Consider the following 25,032-nt stretch of genomic DNA (forward strand, 5'->3'; position numbering starts at 1 on the left):
CCCGGAGGGCCAGCAGGACCCCAGCAGGGCCTCGCTGGGCTTGCGGCCCCGGTCGCGGGGTGTCTGGCGATGGCGGGGGCCTCTGGCCGCCTCGGCGAGCGGGGCCGCGGCCCAGTCGCCACACGCCGGCGTTGCCATGGCAACACGCCGGCCTCTTCCCTTCCCCTCCCTGACGGCGCTGCCTGCGTCATGACGTCACATCCGGTGCCGCGCAGCCGCGGCTGGGTGAGCGGGGGCGCCATCTTGGGGCCGAGGGTCCCGCTCCCGCTGCTCCCCCCCCGGGCCGGGGGTCCCGCTGCCGCCCTCGCTGCTGTGAGGCTCGGGGCTGGGTCAGTGGCACCGCTCCCCCCGCTGAGGGGCTTCTGCGGGGAGATGCGAGGCCTGGAGGGGGGTGGCTGGTGGCTCCGCTGCTCCCATAAGCCCTGAGGGGAGGGTGGGGGGGCCTAGTGGCTGGTTAATGGTCCTAGATCCCCCCCACAGAACACGGAGGGGGGGTGCGGGGCTGTTGGTGGGTCCTGATGACCCTGTAAGCCCCAAGAGTGAGGTCTGGACGCGGGGTCCGTGGTTCTGTGACTCTCCGTAAAGCTCAAGAAGGGAATCGAGCGCTGGGGGGGTGGTTTGTGGTCCTGCCACCCCCCGGGGGGGGATGCGAAGCCTGGTAGCGGGTTTAACGGTGCTCTGAGGAGGTGTGCGAGGTCGGGAGCGGGAGGCAGCGCTGCCTCCTGCCTGTGCTGCCGGGAGAAGCGGGTCCCCTCCATGGGGCCGTTCCTTGGGGTCCCAGGCCTGTGAGGCCATGGCAGAGCGAGGTGGCGGCCCGTCCTTGGCCTGCCTCGGGCAGAGACGTGTCCCCGGGGCCGGGGGAGAGCGCGGCTTTGCAACGGGCTCCTCAGCGCTCAGCTCCGCGCGGGGCTCGTGTTTTGCAGGTAGTGAAACGAGGATGGTGGCACCGCTCTTGGGGGTGCCGCTCTGCTGCTGTCTCGTGTTCTCCCGTCATCACAGCCATGCAGATGGATTTAATCCTGTAACTTTCCATCATACCGAGGTGAGGAGAAGCGACCTGGATTCCCTACGATTTTCTGAGTTGGCTTTTAGCCGTTTCGGCCTGCGGGAGAGTTCGGTCCTGCCTTCTGCAGCGCTCCCCCCTAGGCTGCGCTAGAGCCCTGCAGCACCCGCACCCCTGCTCCAGGAGCCAGCTTTCTAAGACAGGATGCTTGCGGGTTCTGCCCCTTGTCCCGCCCAAGAAGTACACTCAGTTTGCAAGAAAGTAACTATTTTATTCTTCTAAAATCTACCTGAGCAGCCTGGTGACTAAGCGTGTGGTTTGCCTGTCACCAGCACTGAGCTTTGAGTTGGGAGGTTTGCTCAGCTCAGAGCAGAATATAGGCTTGAATGAAGCTGTTGTGTTTCTGCAGAACCAGTGTGAGAATAAGCAAAGAGAACCAGACACTTGTAGAAGCAGAACTGATGAAAAGTTAAATGTGTGTATTAGCTTGATGTTTAAAGTTAAAACTGTAGAAAACGTTTAAATGTGGAAAGCAGGAGGATGTGGGAGGATCAGTGATCACAAGCTGCTCTCAGCAGTGCTGTATGCTTTCTGGCAAATGATTTTCAGCTGGTTTTGAGCAAGAGGGTGACTGCTGCTCTCCTCTGTTTGCTCCCAAAGGTTTGGACAGAGCTCTGACAGGATGCTGGGAATTCTGAAGCAGCCGGTTGTGGTGACGGCCGAGATAAACTTGAGCCTGGTGGCACTGACTGTGGTGGGGTTAATGAGTCGTCTCTGGGGGCTTTCCTATCCACGGGCTGTGGTGTGAGTAGGACAGCTGATTTTCTACTGGAATGACACAGACTTGGTTTTTAAGCATTTGTAAGAGTGCAGGAATGGAGGAGCAGAGCCTGCCTGGTTCCAGCCTCTCTAAATACAGTGACAGTGTTTCCCTAATGGAAATTCCCGAGGGGAAGGGCCCAAGCTACTGTGCTTCACTGGGTTCTTAGCCTTTTTACCAACAAATCAGTGCTTCCTTCCTTAGCATCCCTGTATCCTGCAGGATTCTCCCAGCTAGATTTGACATGTTTCTGCCTCTTGTGTTTCAGTTTTGATGAAGTTTATTACGGCCAGTTTGTTTCGCTCTACATGAAGAGGATCTTCTTTGTGGATGACAGTGGCCCTCCCTTTGGCCACATGCTGCTGGCCCTGGGAGGTAGGGCCTCTCCTGAAATTGGGAAGTGGCTGTTGCTGTGGAAGAGGGAAGTGCTAGTTAGAAATGAGTTGTCAGATCCTGGCTTTGTGTAAAAGCTCAAGGCAGGCCAGAGAATCTGATAGAGAATTAGGGTTTCCCTTATTGTTAGGGGGCTGTTGCAGGAGTTCTGTGGAGTTGAAGGAGCTGTGTATCCATTTCCTCTTTGTTATCCAATCCTTTGGAAAAGGGGAAAGGTAAGATGAGAACTCCCAGTGCCTAGAAAACAACCAGCAGACTTTCAGACCTCAGTAGATGTAGCTGAGATGTGCAGATCTGCATTGAGAGATGAAATATACATATAACTTTGTCATTGGGTATCTGTTGTTCCCAATTTCTATCCTTTGTGCCTCTGCACGTTATCCTGCACTGCTGCTGGCAAAGCAGTATGAAAAAGGACCTTTTTGGGAAAGAGGGCTTTCATGTGTGGAGAAACTGTGTGTTAGGGAAATGGTTCCAGGACCAGTTTAGCACCAGTTTTTATACTTATTTTAAAACTGGGAATTCTCAACTCTTGCTTATGTTGTAGGTTACATAGGAGGATTTGATGGAAACTTCTTATGGAACAGGATTGGAGCTGGTAAGAGCTGATTTGAACTGTCTCATTCTTTGGAGAAAATAGTCTTTCAGCAGCAGACAGATTCCTTTTGCCTGATCAGTGGAAGTAACACTTTATCTGACACCTTCCCTTAGACAAGTCCTCTGCAGGTCTTTAACAGGGGTTGAAGTGATTCCATAGCACAGATTTTTTAAATTGGTTAAAACAGTGAAAGCAGCACAAGATGGACAATAAATCACTGAGAGAAGGAGTTAGGTTCAACAAGTTGTTGTACTTGTAAGGTGGTCTGTATCAGTCTGTCTCCTCTGTAATTCATAGTTTCCCAATCTGTGTGTCCCTGTTGTCTCCTGTTTCAGAATACACCACCAATGTCCCTGTTTGGTCCCTGAGACTCCTGCCAGCACTGGCTGGTGCTCTCTGTGTCCCTTTGGCATACCAGATTTTGGTGGAGCTGCACTTCTCCCACTGTGCTGCACTTGGAGCTGCTCTTCTCATTCTCTTAGGTAAGATTGTTCCCCTGGACCCCAACCTTCATACAGGGGGAGCAGGGTCCCTTTTCCCCTTGTGAATTCTTAGGGCAGATAAAAGGCTGGAGTAGCATCTTCCTCCAGAATGCTCACAGCACCAGAGCCCACTTCCAGGCCTTGATCAGTCCCTGCTCAGCCTCTCCAGCCCCCTCAGTCCTTCCAGCTCTGCAGCAGCCTGCCATTCCAACCTGAGGCTTTGTACAGATTCATTTAGTTATTAAGCAAAGCCTTAACAGCCTCATAGAAAACCATGTTTCTTGCATCCAAGGAGGCCTGTACCCTTCCTCAGAGGTTTACAGGCTGAGTTACAGCACACTGGTTTTTAACAGCAGGACAACCCTCCTTGCAGTCAGAGCTCATCACATTTCCTCATCTCCAGACTGCAGCAGTCCAGTCTGTGTCCCTAGCACCAGGATTTGACACTTCTTTGGTGTCTATAACTCAAGTTTTTGCTTTGTTTTGGTTTGTTTGTTCTTCTCTGAGGGCCTACTGGCAGCTGCCTGAAAGGGAGGAGCCCTCACCAGCGCTTCAGCAGTTTGATAAGAGAAACCCTCCCAGCTTCTGCCTGCTCTGATTCTGGCTCAGGGAATCCTGCACAAAGCAGCTGCCTGCAGCTCCCTCTCCTGAAGCTTGGTCATCATGCCCATTGCCTGCTGGGGTCACTACCTTGACTCTCAATGCCTTGAGAAGCACCTCTTGGGATTTCCCAGCATTGCCAGGATTTTCTTTGCCTCTATAGGCAAACACAGCACCTTTATCTGCCTCCCGCCAGACTTTGCTACTTGCCCACCTCTTTTTCCTTGGAAACAGTTATGGCCATGTACTTTGTTCCTGCTGGAAAGTTTTTGTCCCTTTAAATCCAACACTTCCCTATTACAGCCAGGAAGATTGCAAGTGAATTGACTGTTCTTAAAAGGGCAGGTTCTTCTCTTGGATAGTTATGGGATTGTCTGAGGTAGCCCTTGCCTTCAGAGAAACTTATCTGTGTCTTGTGTCTGTCTCTTTTCCAACAGAGAACTCTTTGATCACTCAGTCAAGGTTCATGCTCCTGGAATCAATACTGATTTTTTTTATCCTACTTGCAGTTTTGTCCTACCTGAAGTTCTACAATTTGCAGAGGCACAGGTAAAGCTGGATGTCTTCCATCCCTTTGGATATTCTTGTGGTGACTTCTTTTTTTGTCACAGACTGGGTTTTTTTTTTCTGTAAATCACTTGTTCTGCAACTCACGTCATCTGTCTGTGAAATCCAATGCTTTGACCTCTCACATGGCTGCCCTGGAAGTTTTCTCCTGAGCAGTGTTAAAGACTTTTAACCGCTACCAAGGTTGTCTTATTTATTTTATATAAAAATAAACCCCCTTGAGAGCCCACCCAGATTTTTTATTGGGAGCTTTCCTTCCATTGCACAGAAACACTGATGTTAACAGGTCACTTAACACTGGAGATCTTTGCCTCTTGTGACTTCACCTGCTCTCTGATCCTTGCAGGGGATAAAGTAATCTTCTGGAAAGTGAAATTATCTCTCAGCTGAGCCCAGCAAGTGATTTAATACCTTTCTTTGATCTCTGGTGTCAGAAAGCAGGTAGCAGTGGGTTTTGCTTTTCAGGATACAGGAAAGTACACTTAGAAACAGCCTGTAGGTCATGGCTGAGAGCTGGTGGCAATAGGAAGTTCAGAATGAAATCCCTCTGAGTAGAACAAGAAATAGTGGAGTCCAGCAAGTTTTTTTCAAGTTAAATTAGTTGAAGTCAGGATCCTAAGAAAGTGCCCAAATCTCACCATAACATCCTTTCCTTTCTCCTTTTATTTCAGTTCCTTCTCTGGAAGCTGGTGGTTTTGGCTTCTGTTGACTGGAGTAGCTTGTTCTTGTGCAGTTGGGTAAGTGTTGGTGACATTCCTGCCTGCCATCCCAGGTGTCAGTGGGGCTTTGGATTTTGGGGACTGATTCTTGGTGCAGTTTTGTCATCTCCATGACTTTTTAGTAAGTTTCTATAGAGAGGCTGGCAATTCACAGAGGGAAGTACCAGGCATTAGAGGGTGCAGTGCTGGGAAGAACAAAACTCACTTCTCAAGCTTCAGTTAATCTTAATTTAGGGAGTTGGCACTTTGTGATCTGCCACCTGACAGGTTCCCTGTCACTGGTGTAATTGGCAAACAAATTATATCTTCTGGTGTCAAAGCCTTGAAATGTATGTTGTACCCAACTTATCATGGATCTGAGTCCTTGGAATTTAGTGCATCCCATTCAAGGGAATGTTTGAATGTCTATGCTTGTGTTGGGTAGTCATGTAGTTTTTAACTGTATCCATTTTTAATGCACTTTCTTCTCAGAGTGAAATACATGGGCTTGTTTACCTATGTGCTGCTCTTGGCTGTGGCAGGACTTCACTTCTGGCACATGATAGGAGACCAGAGCTTCTCCAATGTAGGTGGCACAACATGCAAAATGTGATTATTACATGCAGGAGCCAGGCAGGAGCCCTGCAGGCCCCCAGACAGCCATGCTGTCTGTAGGTGGTTCTTGCGCCAAAATTCCTTGTCATGGTTTGCAGATCCTCATGTCACAGAACAGATTCCCAGCTCAGGTGCTGGAGAAGATGGAGTTAAATTTAGGATAAGCACACATATGTGATTGGCTTTTTTGTCTCTTATCTATGTCTTGGTGGTTTGTGGCTCAAAAACTGTTTCACAGCCCCTTCTGCTGCCTCCAGTTCAAATCCCCAGTGGAAGTGACCCAGCTGTCCATGAAGTTATAGTTGAGTCAGGGGGGTTGTGGAAACTTGACAAACAAAACAAGCCAAGTACACTAATATTTTAAATATTCTTAGCATCTGGAGCATGAAACCAGTGAGTTCTCTGTGTTCTAGGTTTCCTTGCTGTGCCATTTTCTAGCGAGGGGACTGGCCCTCATTGTCACCCCCCTGGCCATGTACCTGTCCTTCTTCTATGTCCACCTGACACTGCTCTATCGCTCTGGGCCTCATGACCAGATCATGACAAGTGCTTTCCAAGCCAGCCTAGAGGTAAAGAAAATGTGGGTATCAAATGGATTTATGAGGGGAGAAGAGGGGGACATCTGTCTTGTGTTCACTGTTAGAAGGAAGGTGTGCAGTCTTGTTCCTTATGTCTTGCCTGTTTGTTCCTTTTATGTCCATCCCTGGAAGTGTTCAAGGCCAGGTTGGATGGGGCTTGGAGAAACCTGGTCTGGTGGGAGGTGTCCCTGCCCAAGTAGGGGGGTGGATCTAGATGATCCCTAAGGTTCATTCCAACTCAAACCATTCTATGATTCTACCTTCCTGCTGTGGCCCTGCTTTGAGATGAGGCAGTAATGACTGTGTTGCAAGCCGGTATCCCACAGACTGAAATCCTGATAATGGGTGGAAAGCTTTTCCCAGTGAGCCAAGAACAGTGTGTTCACTCTTCTGCTGGAGATTTGTCCCTTCCTACAGTAAACTCCACAGAAGCAGCTACAGTGCTGAGCTCGGAAGTGATGGTGGTGGGGAGCACAGGATGACAGTGTGATTTTCTGTAGAAGAGTGGTCAGTCTGTCTTATAGAACAGCATGGTTTTAGGGGTGTTCCCCAAGACCTTGTAGGCTTTCAGGTGTTGGTATCTGCTGAGTGTGGTGCTGCAAACATGATTCTTGTAGATACAACCAGATGAGAAGTTGTTGTGCTAAGATACTTCTATGTCCAAGTGACAGGTGACTCTTAACGGAATTTAAACAGTCTCTGGGTTGTTCCTTCTCCTCAGGGTGGACTGGCTCGGATCACTCAGGGTCAGCCCCTGGAGGTGGCCTATGGCTCTCAGATCACCCTGAGGAACGTGCTGGGCAAGCCCATGCAGTGTTGGCTCCATTCTCACACAAATACTTACCCCATCAGGTGAGGAATCTGGTTGTGTCTGTATTGTTAGGGTGAAAGTCTGCTCTCGTTCTTCACCTGCCAGTCCCAGTGTCTCAGTTTGGGTCCTGGCAGTCTCTTCATTAATCCTTCAGAGCACTCTGCAGATGTCCAGGTTCTCTCCTCTGTAGGAATAGAGGCAGTGATCTGGTGCTGCCTTGTGTTGCTGTGACTTTGGAGCACAGAAATGTTCTGTGACACCCCCCTGGGGTTTTAACCTTCTGCACAGGTATGAGAATGGCCGAGGGAGTTCCCATCAGCAGCAGGTGACCTGCTATCCCTTCAAGGATGTGAACAACTGGTGGATTGTCAAGGATCCTGGAATGTGAGTATGCCAAGCTGCTGTAATTGTGGCTGTTGTGTGCTTCCAAACCCTAACCCTAGCTTGGATTGGACATTCCTGTTCTCTGCTTATGGATGTAGAAGCCACGTGTGATCCTCAGCTGCAGGGCCAGTAGGGGCAGCTCTTTGCACACTCCTCAATATGTAACAGCATTACTGAGGACTCCAGAATTCTTTCAGAACTGTTCCTGCCAGAATGTGGGCAGTGCTGTGCCCAGGGCGGACTTTAAAGACTCGTGGGACTGGTGGGAACAGTTCAGGTGCTTTGCATGAAAGGCACGTTCTGCTTTTTGAAGTGTGTGAGCCATGGCTTTAGAGAGCCTTGATGAGTTGTATCAAACTGGTTCTCAGGAGAAAAGAGATCACTTCTGCAGAATGGCCATTTCTTTGTATTTAAAGTGTGGTATGAGCTGTAGAATCTGCCACATGGGGAGAGATTCCAAGTGGGAGCCTGTGCTTGAGGGGCCTGGTTTGTGCTGGTGTTTTGCGATTGTCACTGTCAGTGAGGGGCAGGACTCTTTTTTTTTCTTGTAGTTCTGCCAGTAAAAGCCCTTGTGTGATATCATTTCATACTGATTAAAAAGTTGCTTTTGTAGGTTCCTTAAGTTGCTCTGGGAACTGTATGGAACCAGAAGGCCTGTGTGCCATTCTGAATTGTATCCACATTGGGAAGGTTTGTTCAGACCTTTGGAACAGGATCTCTACCAGCACCACAGTGACCCAATATCTTCTTAAAATTCTTCAAACTCCCAACAGGCCCTGGAGGATGTGAAGTCCTTCTGTAGTTCTGTAGAACAGTGAAGTACAGGCAGCAGTCAGGGGAACTGCAGCATTCCCAAAGTTCTAGCCCTGTCCAGAATCAAGATGAGAGTTTAGTCTTCATGGTGGAGATAGTCATTGATCTCTCTTACCATTCTGCCAGAAGTGACATCAGTTGCAGTACCAACACCTGTCAGACTTCACTCAGCCTTGTTCTCAGTTCACAGAAGCCACCAAGCAGCTGTGAGGTGGAAATAACCTGAACTTGCTCCTGACTGACCTGGATTCAGGCCACTGACCCAGTGGCTGGGGTGTGGGTGTCCCATTACCCATCTGAGTCACTCTGCCCCTAACTCACCTTTACCTTGAGGAGCTCTGTTTCCATTCTGGTACAATCCATAGATTGCTTCAGTTTCTCATCTTACTGAAGCCTGCAGCTTCTTAACCTGACAGTTTGGTTGTGACAAGGCTGCATGGTATGGAAATAAGAACCTAACCACTTCCTCTTGGGTGTCTCTCCCAGGCAGCAGCTGGTGGTGAGCAACCCCCCCCGGCCCGTCAGGCACGGACACATCGTGCAGCTGGTCCATGGCATCACCACCCGCTACCTCAACACGTGAGTCCTTTCCTCCTGGATCACTTTACTCTTTTATCTCTCAGAGTCACTCTGCAGGGGCTGAAGTTACCCCAGGTGACCCTGGCATTCAGGTCTGCTCTAAACTGTGATTCATGGATCCTTCAAACGCTGGGACCAGGAGGCACCTCATGGGGTGACTCTCATGTGCCATCCCTGTGGCCCAGAGGAAGGATGCTGTGTGCTATTTTGTTTTTGGCAGTGGGATTTTATACTAATCACAGACTGTTCAATGGCTGCTAGCTGTCTTGTCTGCTGGTGGCCTTAGTGGTGGTTTCACCCATGGTCACAGTTGATAGTAGTTCTGCAGATTCCTACCTGCATAGTCCTCCTGGTGGGTCTTCATCCCTGCCCTGTCACTCCCTCCACTCTGGGCAGAACAGACATTGCCTGAAATGCCTCCTGGCTGCTTCCCAAAGGGCATCTGCTTGGACTTGAACATCACTCAGATTCAGAGGGAGGCTGTTCTGAGCTTGGGTTTTTGCTGTGTCCCTTCCAAACCTAATTTGTTCATTATTGGAAACCCCAGTGAACAGCCTCTCTGTGTGTCACAGTTGGTGCTTGTTCTCCAGCCTGGCAAAGCCAGCATCTGCACTGGCTTCCTCTGACCCTGTTCCTGGCAGCTCTGGGGAGTGGGGAGTGTTCTCCTGCAGAGCAAACAGTGCAGTCTGTATAAATGAGCTGCTTTTTGCTTGATTACTGAATCTGGTCTAGGCCAGTTCAATCCCTTTATGGGATTTGCTTTTTCATATGAATTTGGGAAATGTTTACTTACTTAATACTTGTCTTCCAGGCATGATGTTGCTGCCCCTCTTAGCCCTCACTCCCAAGAAGTTTCCTGCTATATTGATTATAACATCTCCATGCCAGCACAGAACCTCTGGAGAGTGGTGAGTGGTCAAAGGGAAGGGAGGAGCTTCTCAGGTTCCAGCAGGAACAGCTGAGACAACACGAGGATCCAATGACATCTTTCTGTCTTAGGAAATTGTAAATCGTGAGTCTGACACAGACGTGTGGAAGACAATTCTGTCAGAAGTGAGGTTTGTTCACGTGAACACCTCTGCAGTGCTAAAGGCAAGTGAGTTTGTGCTTATTTTCCTACAGCTTTTCCTCCCTGCAGTTCTTGTAATAAGGCACTAACCTCCTGCTCAGGAATCCCTAAACTGCTCAAGCAAACAACCAAATACGTAAATAAAAGGAAACATTGAACCTGCTCAGCTTGCAGAGCTGTCCTGGTCCTCAGGAGGCTGTGAACACTGTTCACAACTGGAGTTTGGTTACTGCCTCAGAAATTGGTGCTGAGCCTCTGACACTGCTGTCTGCACTGACAGCAGCTGGAATGTTAGGATCTCATGGCAGAGTGTCCCAAACTTTATGGCTTGTAGCCTTTGTTGAGACATCGTTTCATGGTGACTCCTCACATACTTTGTGGTGGTCCCTTTGTGATCCGCTGCTCAGGCAGGGCCAGGGAACTTCCATCCTGGAGTTCAGGTTGGCAGGGCTGCACCTTGACAGGCATCTTTCCCTTTCAGCTCAGTGGAGCATCTTTACCTGAGTGGGGATACCAGCAGCTGGAGGTGGTTGGAGAGAAGCTGTCCAAAGGCTACCACGAGAGCATGGTGTGGAATGTGGAGGAGCACAGATATGGGAAAAGTAGGTCCCAGCCATGGTCTCAAAGCAGATTTCTGTGACTGGAGGATGCTCCATGTTGATGGGAAGGTGGTATCGTGTGTGTGTGTTCTTCAGGCTCTGGTTCTACCAGTTGGCAGGATCCTTAAATCCCCTTGGAGAGCTCTTCCAGGATTATGCATTGGAAAAGGGCTCCTGGGAACGTGAGGAGCCAAGGGATCCTGTGAGATCTCTCCCCTTTCTAGCTTTGTACCTGCTAATGTGGTTATTTCTGGGCTGTGCTGTTTTCTTCCAGGCCAAGAGCAGAAAGAGAGGCAAGTGGAGCTCCACTCTCCCACACAGATGGACATCAGTAAAAACCTCAGCTTCATGGCAAAGTTCACGGAGTTGCAGGTGAGTGTCTTGTTATTTCTTTCATCTTTCCTTCTGCTGCAGAGCAGGAACTGGGCATTTCTGCAGACCTGGGGACTCCTGGTTTATTCCTTGCTTTTAGTTTGGCTTCCTCATTGAAAAAAAATATTTCTGACTGCAGTTAGAAGGGCATCAGAGACCTGTGCTGGTCGGTAACAAGCACCCAGATGATTGTGTAAGAAAAAAAAAGGGGGCAAGGTCAGTTGGGCTCACAGAAATTCTCCTGAACTGAGCTGTCCTGTGCTGGTGACCCTTCCTGACTCTGTGGGAATTCACTAAGGTTTATAGAAGAGCAAAATACAACTGTTGATCAGTAGCCATTGTGAGATATGCAAAATCTTTCTCCATTCCCAGGTTAAGAACTGACCATCTTGCATCTGTTCCTGCCATCCCACTCACTGTTCCAAGTCTGAAAGCCTTTTCTCTACTTTTTTTTCTAGTGGAAAATACTGACACTAAAAAACGAAGCCACAGAACACAAGTACAGCTCCTCTGCCCTTGACTGGATCACAATGGACACAAATATTGCCTACTGGCTCCACCCCACCTCTGGGGTAAGTACCAGGGGTGGAAGTAAACACCAACCTGGTGAAGAAAGCATGAGCTCCATGAGTGGGAGTGAGAGAAGAGCTGCAGGGCCAGCCAAGGAGCTGCTCTAGGATGGGCTCTTCCTGTGTTAAGAATGTATTGTCATAAAACCATAGAATGGTGAAGGTTGGAAGGGACCTTAAAGATCATCAGGTTCCAATCTGAGGGTTGGGTTTGTTTTTTTTTTGGCATGTAATTCAGCTTTGACATTAGATGTTTTTAATTAAATCATGTCTTCTTGATATTCTGAATTTTTTTTTTTAAAGGAAGACTGCAGTTTAATCCTTTCCATTATTAATTTAATTTAGAAGATGAGTTCATCTCCCAGTAGCAGCTTTTAAATGGATTGCATTACAAAAGGGTCTGGAAGCAGCAACGTGTATCAGTTTGCTTTGTTCCAGGACAGATCAGGTTACCAGCCAGGCTGGAGTTTAATAGAGCAAATCTGTATGGGTGATACTTCTGCAAAAGAACTGCAGCCTGTTCCTGCTCCTGGCTTAGAGCATCTTCTGGTCTGCAGGCCCAGATCCACCTCCTGGGGAATGTTGTCACCTGGGCTTCAGCTAATGTTGCTGCTCTGATCTACACCTGTTTGTCCCTCTGGTACTTGGTCCGACGACGAAGAAGGATCTATGACATTCCTGAAGGTTTGGTTCCATATTCTGTGTGTGTTGGTGAGGTGGGGGGGGGCTGTCACTTGTTCTCTGACATTTTTAATGGCCCCCAAGCTACATTTTTGCAACTCTGGCTCTGCCAGCACTTTTTCCTGCCCACTAATCCTGACATTTTTATGAGGGATGCACCAACATTTAGAGTAGGCCATGAAGAGACTCACTGTGCTCATCACAATATGAGCATCACCTCAGGAGACAGCACAGTAGCAGCATCATATTTATTTGAACTATTCCCTGGATTAAAGAAATCTCCAGGCATCAGCTTCAGATTCTATTGAGTCCTTCTGGGATGTTAAACAGAGACAGGTACTGGCTGTGTGAGGATGGATTTCTTGGAGATGTTCTAAGTGAGGGTCCATCTCCTCTGCCTGGTTGGGCAGTTTTTGCTGACCTTTCAGGCAGTGCATTTTGTCCTACTGTGAAGCTGCTTCATGTTGGCTGTGGTGTCCAGATGGGTGGTTCATAAAAGTGTGACAAAATGTAACCATTTCTGTCAGCTGAGTGTGGGTTAAGTTAAAGTATTAAATAAGTGTACAAAACCAAAACAAGGAAGTAGGGTGAGCTCTTATAGATTTTAGGTTTCCAGACAGTGCTTTGATGGTGTCTCCTGTCCCCTGCAGATGTGTGGCAGCTGTGGGTGTCAGCTGGGGGGATCTGCCTGGGAGGCTGGGCTGTGAACTACCTGCCCTTCTTCCTGATGGAGAAAACACTTTTCCTCTACCACTACCTGCCTGCCCTCACGTTCCAGATCCTCCTCATCCCCATCGTGTTGCAGCATCTTGGCACTCATCTCTGCAGGTAATTGATTTTAATAGATGGACAGACAAGAGATGCAGTTGTTTTCTCTGGGGCTGTGGCCTTGGCAACCTGCTGCAGGGAAAGGGACGATTTTGCCAGCAGTGCCAGTACTCTGCCTTTTGCCTTTGGAACAGACACCCCATCTGCATGTCTTCCTTTTGGCAGAAGCACTTGGCCAGCCTTGGTGTGACTTCACTGCTCTCTCCCCTCCCCAGGTCTCCACTTCTCAGGAGCATGTTCAGTGCCTTGGTGGTCGCCTGGTTCTCCTCCATCTACCTTGTCTACTCCACCTTCAGCCCCGTGACCTACGGGCAGCCCTCGCTCTCTGTCACTGAGCTGAGGCACCTGCGCTGGAAGGAGACCTGGAACATCCTCCTCCGAAAACAGTGACACCCACAGGCTTGGTACAGGCAAAAGGAGACTCCTTCTATGCAAAGCCAAGAGTTTATTGTTAGTATCATGGAAATCTGAACAGTCTGATCAAATAAGGGATAGTAGTCCAGATCTAATTATTACAGAAAAAGAAAAGAATATTGTTACCAAAAAAGAGAGAGGTCTCAACAGTGCTAGAGCTGCTAGGAGCACAATTCCCAGTCTCTGCCCCTGTTACATTCACCCTCCCACTGCCCCTCGGGGTTGGGAGGTTGCTGACTTCAGTCCAGCAGCATCCCAGGACCCTTGCTGGGAGGATCAGGCTCCAAGGGCTCCTTCTTCCTCCTCCCTGGTGATGATGGTCTCTTCCTTCTCACACTCTTGTTGCACTATATTTATGTTTATGTTCCCTAGCACCTTGGTCTGCAATTCCAGGTTACAGCAAGTCACTGTGAACAGATACTCTCCAACATACTGCATCCTTTTTCCTTTGTTATTCCTGGTTTTCCCAGCCCCAAAACTGACACATATTTAGCTGTCAATAACTGGCCCTGCAGTCTTCAGCATCATCCCATGGCTGTATCCCCCATCAGAGCATTCTCTGCCCCTCCCCCAAGTCAATGCTCTGCTATCATCATCCCTGGTTCATTAATTACAGCATTAAGCCAAGTTTATAAATAGTCCATTTTGCATAACATAACGACTCGGTACTGTTATCTGTGGATAATCATTTGGCATAACCATCATTTTTATGAAGCTAGGCAAAAATAAAACAGAGGCATTACAAAAAAATGCTGTTACAGCTAAATAAGCTATAAACAAAGCTCCAGGCAGGCCAAGAAGTCAGCCAAAGCCAGAAGAGTCCCCTGGCCTCGTGTTCCTGCTCCTGGGCTGCAGGATTACCCCTCAAGCCTCATCCCAAGACGAGCTCTAAGTGAGGCAGAAATGATCAGGCTGACAAGGAAACCTGCTCAAACCTGCACCCACGGCCTCAGGGTAAGAACAGTGACTCAGGCCATGCCCTGGCCTGCACCAGCAGAGGAGCTCACAGGATAGAAGGTGCCAGAGGCACCTGGGATTGCTCAGCAGGGAATTTATAACAGCTCTGTACAGGTGTTAGGGGCTGCAGTACCTACACCACTGACTGATTTATTTTTCCATGTGGCTGCAGCAGCAGGATCTTGCAATCCAGCTTCAAGCTGACCCTAGCCAGACAGGGTGCTGCTAACTGCTCTAACAGATGCTATTCCAGGCTGCCTTGAGCTCCCTCCCCGCCCCCCAGAGGAAGGGATGATCAAACACCACAGTCATTCAAAGCAGGTTTTAGTGACTATTTTCCTCCTCCTTCATCAGCCCCGGTAGCTCATGCTTCACTGCGGTAGCTCATGCTCTAAGTTTGGCACCCTGAGCTGAGCAGCACCCAGCAGCAGCTGGGAAATGAGCTGCTTTCTCCTCAGCAGGACAGACGTACCCCTGACCTGGGAGATCACAGCTGGGTAACAAACATCGACTGATTTCCAGTGTTGAAAAGACTACGGGGCTGAAAGTGCAGACTGCATTTTTTTGAAGTGTTGTTTGTTTTTCTCCTTTTCCTGAAGCAGCCGTTACCAAAGCTCAGCCAACAACGCTGAGCCAAGGGAAGAAAGGACTGAGTATAAGGGCATCTCCAGACTTGTTCCTTCCTGTCCCTTTCTGCCGCTGCAGTGCAAGTAGCACAAATACCTCATATAAAACAGTCATTTCTGCTCACTGTTTTTCAGTTGTTAATTAGCCAAAGAACACACACACACACACCCCTCCACACACACACACCCCCCAACACAGCCAGGCCCTGTTTTTCAGAAAACTAGCAAATATGAAAACATTCCCCTTAATATTTCTTGCCCCCCCCCTTTCTTAAAATGACACTGTAAAAGTCCAGACTCACAAGGACATTTTCAAAGGCCCAACCAGCACTTCATAAACTTTATATTGTTGCATATCACTTATCTGGGGTAAATCAAGAAACTGGGATCAGACTGTTGATACTTCCAGCCTCTTGTCAGCTCTTTTAGAAAGCCAGACATTCTTGTTTAAACTGCCTGAGTGCAAGGCAAAGACTTTCACCCTGTCTGAGGGCAGAGGCATGTCCAGAGCTGCCTGTGCCACCAGGAGGAGGGTCTGGCACTTCACAGCTCCCCCCGCTCTGAAAGTGGATGGATTCTGACCAGCAGAATCTGCAACCAGCAGTAGAGAAACACCCTAGAAGACACACATACTGACAAGGTCAGGTTTCCATTTCCATGAGCAACTCAATCCAGCTGGAGCTCACATATTGGAAAACTCTGGTAAAGACTGGGCACAAAAATTAATCACACAGCGTAGCAAGGTTCAGGTGCTTAGAAAGGACTAAATTAGGCACCAGACTCACACAAGATCTTGGGCCTGGCCTCCCCTGAACTGCAAGTTCCCATTTGCCTCAGACACTCTCTGTTTCATCTCTGTCTCCGGGGGGGAAATTCCTCTGCAGGCCAAGCCTGCCCCACGTGCTGCTACACCTGACAAAGGAGGCTGAGCAGCAGGAGAGCGATGCCAGAACTCAAGGTCCCATCAAGGTGGAGAAGAGCAAGGACTGCACCTGCTTGGTTACATGAGCAAGGTGTGAGCTAGTCTTGGATGAAGAGACTCGTCTTTTGAAGGGGAAAAAAAAAAAAAAAAAAAAGGCAGCTAATTTTCCTGCTAAGGAAGCTCATCATCAGGGAGCTGGGCTAGCTTGCTAATCACTGGTAGCGCTTAATTTTCAAGGGAGACTTCAGCCTTAGATCTCATTTTGAAAATTACAAAAAAGGCAAGTGGCACTGCCTTTAACCAGTTCACTGAGTAACAGAGCAACTCCAGACAACACTGGGAGAAATGGGAGGGAGTGTGGAGGGGAGAGGGGCAGCAGCCCAGCTCCTTCCCCTTCCCTCTGCCAGAAGTTTCACACCCGAAGTTTCACACCCAAGGTTTCACACCCGTATCCCCCTCCGCTGCTGGGATGATTTAAAGGGCACTTCACCAACCATTCTGCTTGAAGTCCTTCTTTCCCCAAGCTGTCTTCAGTGTTGGTCTGGACCAGAGGCAAATCCTTCAGGAGGTCAGTTAGTGTGGGCGGCTGCTGGACTCCAGGTGGGAGCGCTTGCCGGTCGCCAGCGCGTTGCTGCCGCTGCCGCCGCTTTCCGTCTGCTCCGGGAACGGGCGCTTGTAGGGCCGGACGTGCCCGTTCACCGCCCCGCGCTGCCACTTGCAGATGTCCCCGTTCAGGATGTCTTGGATGTGCTGCACGATGAGGTTGATGGCAACTGCAGGGAGGAACAGGGGACACGTAGGCTAGCTAGAAAACGCAGAGCATCCCGCCCTGCCCAGTTTTAACCAGCCACACCTGCCCTCCACAGTAAGCCCAGACCTCAACACCAGCTCTAACCCTGCTGTCCTGCTCAGCATCTCCAGTCAGGTCACTTTTTCCAGAGGCTGAGCAGATGGTCATCCCAACTGGACTCTGAGCAGTTCCCTCCCCTACACACCGCCCCCCCCCCCCCCAACTCCCAGTAAAACACCCTTCCCTGGACACAGGCAAACCAGGCAGTGGTGTGCCACCTGCTCGCCTCCCAGCCCCAAAGGTGCTGTCCCCAGAGAAATCAGGCAGAAAAGCAAACTCCTTTTTACCCATGTTGTCAACTCCTCTGGGGATGATCACATCAGCATACTTCTTTGTCTGCAAAACAGAAGAAACTCTTGGTGGGAAAAGACAGCTTTATAGAAAAAAGCTACCAGAAGAAGCTACCAAAGCTGAGGGCAAAGCTGGAGGGGTTCCTGTGCTCTGGGACTATAAGTTAAAGCTCTTAGTCATGGTAACACCCAAGGGAACTGAGAAGTCCAACATGCTGTGGATTTAAGGCCAGGCCTTGTTCTTCCTGCCCTTTTGCAGTGAAGCAGCAGGTGGGAGCAGCAGGTGGAGCATGGAGAACTTGCTTTCACTCTTCTGAAGAGCAGGTGGCCTTCCAATGGGTCTCCTGCTTGGAGGTCTGTTTGCTCAGAACTGTTCTGATCAGCATTTCACAACCATTGCTAAATCCTGGCCCAGCACTGAGGCACCCAACGTGCATGTGAAATTCCTTCCAGCCTCTGATGACATATTATTGATTTTTTTTACCACCGTGAAGCCCCTGAGTTTTTCCCCAACCCCCCTACTTATGAAAAGGCTGGCAAAGTCAGCATGTCTAATGAGTCCTTTTACAATCCCAGAACTGCTTTGATCTAAGAGCAAGAGGTGCCTCTGAGCCAGCTTTTTCCAGCTTACTTAATTCATGCACAGGATTTTGTTCTCAAAGGGTTTTTACAAATTGACAGGGTGAGCACCTAAATGGGCCCCTCATTTCCAACATGGCAAGGTCAGAGGGGTGGGGTGCTGGGAGATGGGCTGGATACATGGCAGCAGAGTTGAAGGCTTACAGAGATGAGCCCGGGGCTCCTCAGGCAATAGGGGCCAACAGGGAAACATGACCAAGAGCTTCAGCTCAGGATTAAAGGGAGGGCAGGGACAGGGGACATCACCATGGGGCTGCAACAGGCCACCCCACCAGGAAGACGGAGCAGATGAGACCCTTTATAGGAGACAGGAGTAGCCTTGTGTTCACAAGCCCTGGTCCTCAGGGGGGGCTTCAATCACCCCAGTATCTGTTGGAGGAACAACACAGAGCACAAACAATTCAGGAGGTTCCTGGAATGTGCTGGTAACTTCTTCTGCCAAGTGAGGAGCCAATGAGGAGCAGCTGTTCTCACCAACAAGGAGGGGCTGGTGGGGAATGTGAAGGGCAGCCCTGGCTGCAGTGACCATGAGATGGTGGAGTTTGAGATCCTCAGAGCAGTGAGGAGGGTGCACAGCAAGCTGACTACCCTGGGCTTCAGAAGAGCAGACTTTGGCCTCTTCAGAGACCCACCTGGGATAAAAGAGGGGCCTGAGAAAGCTGGTTAATATTCAAGGACCACCTCCTCCAAGCATGGGAGCATTGCATCCCAACAATGAGGTAAAAATGCCAGGAGGCTTCCACAGATGAACAAGAAGCTCCTGGACAAACTCAAACACATAAAGGAAGCCTACAGAGGGTGGAAGGATGAACAGGTAGCCTGGGAAGAACACAAAGAAATTGCTGGAGCAGCCAGGATCAGGTTAGGAAAACTAAAGCCCTAATTATTGTTATTAATAATTATATAATAATTAATTAAATATAATTGTCTGAGAAACCTGAAGGTGGTCAAGTCTATCGGACCTGATAACATACATCCATATGTCCTGAGGGAAATGGCAGATGAAGTTGATAAGTCACTATTATATTTGAGAAATGGTGGCAGTTCAGTGAAGCTCCCACTGACTGGAAAAGGGGAAAGACATCCCTCATTTCTGAAAAAGGAAAAAAACAAAGCCCAGGGAACTACAAGCCAGTCAGTATCACCTCTGTGCCCACAAGATCATGGAGCAGATCCTCCTGGAAAGTCTGCTAAGGCACATGGATAAGGAGGTGACTGGTGACAGCCAACATGCCTTCACCAAGGGCAAATCCTGCCTGACGAATTTGGTGGGATTACTGTGTTGGTGGATAATGGAAAAGCAATGGGCATCATCTCCTTGGCCTTGTGCAAAGCACGTGACACTGTCCTGCACAACATCCTGGTCTCTAAACTCGAGAGATACAGACTTGATGGACGGATAAGGAACTGGCTGGACAGTCACACTCAGAGTTGTGGTCAACATCTCGATGTCCAAGTGGAGACCAGTGATGAATGGTGTTGCTCTGGGGTCAGGACTGGGACCAGTGATGTTTTATATCTTTGTCAGCCACATGGAGAGTGGGACTGAGTGCACCCCCAGCAAGCTTGGCAGTGACACCAAGCTGTGTGACATGGTGCAGAAAGACCTAGACAGGCTGGAGAGGTGGGACTGTAACAACAGCATGAGGCACAACAAGGCACAGGGTTTGGAGCAACTCCAAGTGCAAATAACAGGCTGGATGGAGAATGGATTGAGAACAGCTCTGAGGAAAAGGACCTGGGGTGTTGGTTGATGAGAAGCACCGTGTGCTTCCAACCCAAAATATTCTGTGATTCTGTGAGACATCACAGCAAGCAGGCACTATAATGGTCTGCCCTGGGTTTTCACCAGCGTTCCCTGTTCAGAGACATCCTGCTGGAAACCAAGCTCTTCATTCATCCTGCAAGACTTCAGATAACACACAGAGTGGGAGTGCTTCAGTCAGAGGCACCCATGCTGAAACAGCCATGGCAGCCAGGAGTGGGAACACGGTGCTTTGTGAGGACAAGGGACCAACCATTCAAGTTCCTTCAACAAGCAGCTTGTAATGGTGAAAGAGGTGAAGCAGAGAGTGGGACTGGTGAAACACAAACAAGAAAAGCCACCACTGCTGCATCCAGAGTGCAGCTAACCCCCAGGACACCCTGCTCCTCCTCTGCCCCCACCCAAGACCCAGAGACCAATGCAGTGAAACCCTTGGTACCGGCAGGCAGAACTCCTCAAAGGCAGGCTTGACAAACGTGGTGTACTGGGTGAGGATCTGCTCAAGGTCCCTCCCACGTTTCATATCTCGCAGAACTGGGATGGGAAGATAAAAGCCAGGAGTTTTACCCCACAGCAAAGGATGGATAAGGAGCAGGAGCAGGCTGGCACCCCCCAGGGTGGCAGAGCCTTACCTCGGCGGGACAGCCGGACGTCCGAGTCCGTGTCCACAAAGAGCCGGAGGTGGAACATGTCCCGGATGTCTTGGTTGTAGAAAACCAGGATCCCCTCAAACAGGACAACGTCAGCGGGATAGACCACCGTGGTCTCTGCCAGCCTGCCGGGTAAAAACACCCAGAGCACCTTGTTGAAAGGGTCCCACACCTCAGCCAAGCCCCAGGCACAGCTGGAGGCATCCACACACCCCCCCAGGACCTGACACCCCCCCAAGACCTCACACCCCCCCAAGACCTCACAGCCCCCCAAAGACCTCACAGCCTCCCCAAGACCTCACAGCCTCCCCAAGACCTCACAGCCTCCCCAAGACCCCCCAAAACCTACCGAGAATGGGTCACAAAGTCGTACGTTGGCACCTCCACCGTTTTCCCCTCAACGATACTTTTCAGGGTTGTGTGCATCAAATCGTTATCAAAAGCATCTGCCAGAGGAAGGTTGAAAGAGGAAGATGCTCAGATGCGATCAAGTGTCCTGCTCACCCAAAGGAAAAAGCTCTCTGCCACCAGAAAAATAGGAACTTGTGCTTTATTTTCTTCCTACCAGCAGCAACCCAATGCTCCCCACCCAAGCTATAACTGCCACACTTGATTAAAAAGATAAAGCAAAAAGAATTTGCTGTTTATAAACAACTGCAGTACAATGAAATTACTGAAACGTGGAGCTGGTAATTGTATAATTTTACCGAACCACCTGGTAATTGTGCAAATTTGTGCAACTCTCAGCCTGTTAGCTAAGAGTCATTTAGAAAACCTCAGACACCTCTAAAGCTTCTCATTACCTGCCAGGGTGAACCTACAGCAGGTTCTAGACTGCAGCTAAGGGTAGATCCAGTCCCCCTCACCATCCACAGCACCCCAAGCAAGGAGAGCTGATGTTTACGTGGCCAAGAACTACTTGGAAGGGGTCTGGGGAATAACGGAGCTGGTGACAGAGCCCCTCAGCAGCTGAGGATGAGGAGGCAGCACCACGCACGCCGGGATGGCCTCCAGTTCTCCAGTCTCTCTCTCTAAGGTGCACTGGCCTATGAGGTACACCTGGAACGGCCGGTTGGGTGAGGGCAGGAGCCTTTTCTGTCACCCAGCGCTGCCCGTTTCCCGCAGGCAAACGCCCGCCGCCCTCCAGCCACCGGCACAACCGAATCGCCCCGTCCAGGGCCTCACCCGGGTGGTCGAAGTTGTACTGCCCCTTCAGCGCCTTGGCCTTCTGCTCGGGCGTCAGCACCTTGTAGAAGCTGTCCTGGCTGAGGATCAGGACCTTCCTCTGCCGCCGCTCCACCTCGTTCTGCCCCAGCAGCTCCATGATCTTCTCACACACTGTGGACTGAAGAGGAAGGGGCCGAGCGGGGCTCAGGCAGAGCGGGGAGAACCAACCGAGCGGCCTCTCGGCGGCGCCGCGCCCGGCCTCCCCCCGGCCCGGCCCGGCCCACCCCCGGCCCGCCCCGGGGTCTCACCTTCCCGCTGGCCGTGCCGCCGCTCACCCCGATCAGGAAGGGCTTGGGCCGCGGCCGCTCGGGCTCGGCGGCGCCGGCGGAGGCCATGGCGGCGGGCGGCCGCGGGGCACCACGGGACTTGTAGTCTGGGGGGCGGGGCCAGCCCGGGGGCGGGGCCGAAGCCGCTGGGGGCGGGGCCGGAGCTGCTGGGGGCGGGGCCAGAGCCGCTGGGGGCGGGGCCGGAGCCGCTGGGGGCGGTCCCTGCGGGCGGCTCCGCCCTATTACAGCTTTGACCGGCAGCTGCGGCTCCCGCGGGCACAGGGGTCGGGGGGTGTGTGTGTGTGTGTGTCCTGGGCGTGTGTCTGTGTGTCCTGGGCGTGTGTCTGTGTGTGTGTCCTGGGCGTGTCTGCGTGTCCTGGGCATGTGTCCGTGTGTCTTGGGCATGTGTCTGCGTGTCCTGGGCGTGTGTCTGTGTGTCCTGGGCATGTGTCTCTGTGTGTGTCCTGGGCGTGTGTCTACACGTGTCTGTGTGTCCTGGGCGTGTGTCTGTGTGTCTGTTTGTGTGTCCTGGCCTTGTGTCCTGGGCGTGTGTCTGTGTGTCCTGGGTGTGTGTCTGTGTGTGTGTCCTGGGCGTGTGTCTACACGTGTCTGTGTGTCCTGGGCGTGTGTCTGTTTGTGTGTCCTGGCCTTGTGTCCTGGGCGTGTGTCTGTGTGTCCTGGGCGTGTGTCTACACATGTCTGTGTGTCCTGTGCATGTGTCTGTTTGTGTGTCCTGTGCATGTGTCTGTTTGTGTGTCCTGGGCGTGTGTCTGTCTGTGTGTCCTGGGCGTGTCTGTGGAAGTGCTGAAGGGGCTGGGAGCAGCCTGGCCTGCTGGGAGGTGTCCCTGCCCACGCAGGGGGGTTGGATCTGGATGAGCTTTGAAGGTTCCCTTCCAAATTCTATGATGTGCAGCGATGGAGGAACATTCGTGCAGCACATACATAAACACATACACACTCACATACACGTGTGTGTGAGACCTGTACACGCAGGGTGTGCACAGACAGGGTGCGTGGGTATGGACACAGACCCGTGTGTGCACGCACAACGTACACACACACGTACACACATTAACAGATCTGGCTACCATAAACGCAACTTTTTGCATACATTTTTTACACATAAATAGATGTGGCTGGAACATACCGGCAGCACTTCCTACCTGTAAACGTCATATTTAAAAATAAAAGACAAATCACACATTTATACATGAAAAAATGAAATTATTATGTATAAATACATGCAAACGTACCCCTGAGCTCTGCACTTCCATAGGCTGCAGCACCCAGACCTGCACACCAGACCTCCTTCCGGACCCCCCGTTTGTCCCCTCTGGGGTCCCCGCGGCCGTGACCCCGGTGCCATCCCCACCCCGGAGCCCCCGGCCCCGCTGCGGGCGCGGCCCCGGCCCCGCGGGCCCCGGGCAAACAGCCGGTCAATCATTAACCCGCCCCGGCTGCTCCCGCGGGGCCGCGCCGGGCCGGGGGCCGCGGCGGGAACGTTGCGGGGGGGTCTGAGAGTCCGGAGTTGGGGACCCCGAGGGCAGCGAGGTGAGTGGGGATGGGGACCAGGGGTGGTGGGGTTCAAGGGATGGGGCGCTGGGGGGGCTTTGGGCTGTGCGGCGGCAGGAGGGTGGCAAAGCGGGGGGTGGGTCCCCTTGCCTGCTTCTCTGGGATGTTCAGGGCTTGGGGGGACGGCGAGGCAGCCCCATGGGCCCCCTGTCCCCGCAGGATTCCCCGTGGGATGGAGAGCGAAGCAGCAGCGGGGCCCTGCAGCCCCCCAGCCCAAGGAGGAGGGCAGGGGGGTGGCAGCGGGGCAGCCGGGGGGCTGTCCAGCTCCAGCAGCCGCTGGGACCCCCCCACGGGCCGCGGGGACGGGCCCACGGGAGCGGCGGTGGTCATCAACACGACCTTCGAGGGGGACCCACCACCCTACTCGCCCCCGGACCCTAAGAGCGTTCATCTCCTCTACCCGCCCTTCCCGGCTGGATTCTCCCAACAAGCACCCGTCGTCTACCAGCCGGGGCCAGGACCTGGACCCTTCCCACCCCAGGGCGTCTCGCCCACCCCTCTGCCCTACACCATCGTACGTATCCCCCACCCCAACGCGCTCCCCTCTGCGGAGCAGGGTCACCCCTTATCCCCACCTTCTCCCCGGTTTCTGGGGTCCCAAGCAGTGCTCAAGCACCACAGCCTGGGGGGTGGGCGCTGGGGGGGGGTGGGTGATGCAGCTCTAACCCCTCCCGTGTGGCAGTACCCGGGGCAGCCGAGCGCGGGGCCCTCGCCCACCCCCCGTGGGCAGCCCCTGCCCAAGGACTACATGGTGGAGTCGGTGCTGGTGACAGTTTTCTGCTGCCTGCTGACCGGGCTCATCGCCCTTGTCTACTCGCACGAGGTAAGGGCGGCACCCTCCCCGTTTAGGCTGAACTCACCCGGTGTCTTGAGTCCCCTTCCTGGTGCTCTTCTCTCCCCTTCTCCTCCCGTGCCAGACCCGTGCTGCGCTCAGCCGTGGGGACGTGGCTCAGGCGACCGTGGCATCCAGAAAGGCCCAGTCACTGGTCCTCTTCAGCCTCCTCTTCGGGTTGTTTGCCTCCATCAGCTGGGTGGTCTACGTCCTGGTGTCCCTGTACCTATGACAGGGCCCCGGGCCCCAGGGACACGGCGCGTGCCAGGGGCTCCTTGCCATGGGGGCAGGAGGAGTGGCCACAGCCCCCGAGTGGCATCGCCCGGGCTGCTGTGGGAAACTGGGGGGACCACAAGAGTGTTATTGGGGCCAAGGAGCAGTGTCCATCCTTCCTGGTGGGTGAGGAGCAGCTCTGGAGCTGCAGGTGCCTTGGCTTGTCTGCACTCAGCCCCCTGAACCGTGGCACGGGCAGAACGGACCCAGCACCGTGCCCCTGCTGGAGCCAAGGAGCTGTCAGAGCAGCAGCACCACGTCCAGGATCAGGCTCTGCTGTGGGATGTTGAATCCAGTTTCTGTGGACTCTGTCGTGAGGGCAATGGGTCTGGAGATGGAGGAAATGGCCCAGGCCTAAAGGAGAGGCCGAGGCATGTGGCTCCTCCACTGCCAGCTGCTGCTCTGGGCATGTGAGAAGCCCTCACCTGTAATTCCTAATGTGAGAAGAAATAAACCCACCCATTTAGCTCCTATGGTGATTGTGCTCACACAAATACACACACACGCTGTGTGGCCACCTTCTTGCTGCTTCCAGATTGAAATAAAACACGGGTGTCGCCAAAGGTTCCGTTTTCTGTGCATGCCAAAGACCTTTTCCCCTCTCCCTGTGGCTTTTGTCCACCACAAAATCCAGGGCAAGTTCTCCTGTAGTTGGTCAAATAAGGGTTTTCCTCCCAGACCAGGTGGGTG

General features: G+C 51.8%; 3 protein-coding genes across 5 annotated transcripts; 2 read left to right on the forward strand and 1 right to left on the reverse strand.

The window, feature by feature from the left end:
- The first annotated feature begins 282 nt into the window (after positions 1–282).
- On the forward strand, positions 283–15,181 carry POMT1 (protein O-mannosyltransferase 1). Of its 2 annotated transcripts, none has more exons than XM_051636404.1 (21): positions 283–329; positions 924–1,042; positions 1,664–1,807; positions 2,092–2,198; positions 2,764–2,814; positions 3,150–3,296; positions 4,334–4,445; positions 5,135–5,200; positions 5,654–5,747; positions 6,190–6,345; positions 7,076–7,206; positions 7,454–7,549; positions 8,849–8,941; positions 9,753–9,849; positions 9,941–10,033; positions 10,492–10,612; positions 10,884–10,981; positions 11,440–11,553; positions 12,108–12,234; positions 12,882–13,059; positions 13,275–15,181. In XM_051636404.1, exons 3-21 carry the CDS (start codon positions 1,686–1,688, stop codon positions 13,447–13,449), a joined length of 2,178 nt encoding a protein of 725 aa, XP_051492364.1. In that variant the 5' UTR covers positions 283–329; positions 924–1,042; positions 1,664–1,685; the 3' UTR covers positions 13,450–15,181. The 2 variants fall into 2 exon arrangements, with proteins under 2 accessions (XP_051492364.1, XP_051492365.1); XM_051636405.1 differs by having other exon boundaries at positions 4,406–4,445.
- UCK1 (uridine-cytidine kinase 1) lies at positions 13,485–24,271 on the reverse strand. 2 transcript variants are annotated; one of them, XM_051636407.1, is made up of 7 exons: positions 24,098–24,271; positions 21,358–21,517; positions 20,522–20,618; positions 20,155–20,297; positions 19,962–20,056; positions 17,116–17,164; positions 13,485–16,751 (listed from the first exon to the last, which is right to left on the reverse strand). In XM_051636407.1, exons 2-7 carry the CDS (start codon positions 21,494–21,496, stop codon positions 16,552–16,554), a joined length of 723 nt encoding a protein of 240 aa, XP_051492367.1. In that variant the 5' UTR covers positions 21,497–21,517; positions 24,098–24,271; the 3' UTR covers positions 13,485–16,551. The 2 variants fall into 2 exon arrangements, with proteins under 2 accessions (XP_051492367.1, XP_051492366.1); XM_051636406.1 differs by lacking the exon at positions 24,098–24,271 and adding an exon at positions 21,648–21,755.
- PRRT1B (proline rich transmembrane protein 1B) lies at positions 23,125–24,905 on the forward strand. Its single transcript, XM_051636408.1, has 4 exons — positions 23,125–23,216; positions 23,397–23,751; positions 23,920–24,060; positions 24,155–24,905. Exons 2-4 carry the CDS (start codon positions 23,410–23,412, stop codon positions 24,299–24,301), a joined length of 630 nt encoding a protein of 209 aa, XP_051492368.1. The 5' UTR covers positions 23,125–23,216; positions 23,397–23,409; the 3' UTR covers positions 24,302–24,905.
- The last annotated feature ends 127 nt before the right edge of the window (positions 24,906–25,032 follow it).

Source organism: Apus apus, chromosome 19, assembly GCF_020740795.1.
Source record: "Apus apus isolate bApuApu2 chromosome 19, bApuApu2.pri.cur, whole genome shotgun sequence".
In the NCBI taxonomy this organism is placed as follows: domain Eukaryota; kingdom Metazoa; phylum Chordata; class Aves; order Apodiformes; family Apodidae; genus Apus; species Apus apus.

Coding starts and splice junctions, on each gene's coding strand:
- POMT1 (XM_051636404.1), top strand. CDS start 1,686: ATGCTGGGAATTCTGAAGCAGCCGGTTGTGGTGACGGCCGAGATAAAC. Junction 2,815..3,149: donor ATGGAACAGGATTGGAGCTG/GTAAGAGCTGAT, acceptor CTCCTGTTTCAG/AATACACCACCAATGTCCCT. Junction 5,201..5,653: donor GCTTGTTCTTGTGCAGTTGG/GTAAGTGTTGGT, acceptor CTTTCTTCTCAG/AGTGAAATACATGGGCTTGT.
- UCK1 (XM_051636406.1), bottom strand. CDS start 21,734: ATGGCCTCCGCCGGCGCCGCCGAGCCCGAGCGGCCGCGGCCCAAGCCC. Junction 20,298..20,521: donor GACTTTGTGACCCATTCTCG/GTAGGTTTTGGG, acceptor TTTACCCGGCAG/GCTGGCAGAGACCACGGTGG. Junction 20,057..20,154: donor CGTCCGGCTGTCCCGCCGAG/GTAAGGCTCTGC, acceptor TTCCCATCCCAG/TTCTGCGAGATATGAAACGT.
- PRRT1B (XM_051636408.1), top strand. CDS start 23,410: ATGGAGAGCGAAGCAGCAGCGGGGCCCTGCAGCCCCCCAGCCCAAGGA. Junction 23,752..23,919: donor CCCCTCTGCCCTACACCATC/GTACGTATCCCC, acceptor CCCGTGTGGCAG/TACCCGGGGCAGCCGAGCGC. Junction 24,061..24,154: donor CCCTTGTCTACTCGCACGAG/GTAAGGGCGGCA, acceptor CTCCCGTGCCAG/ACCCGTGCTGCGCTCAGCCG.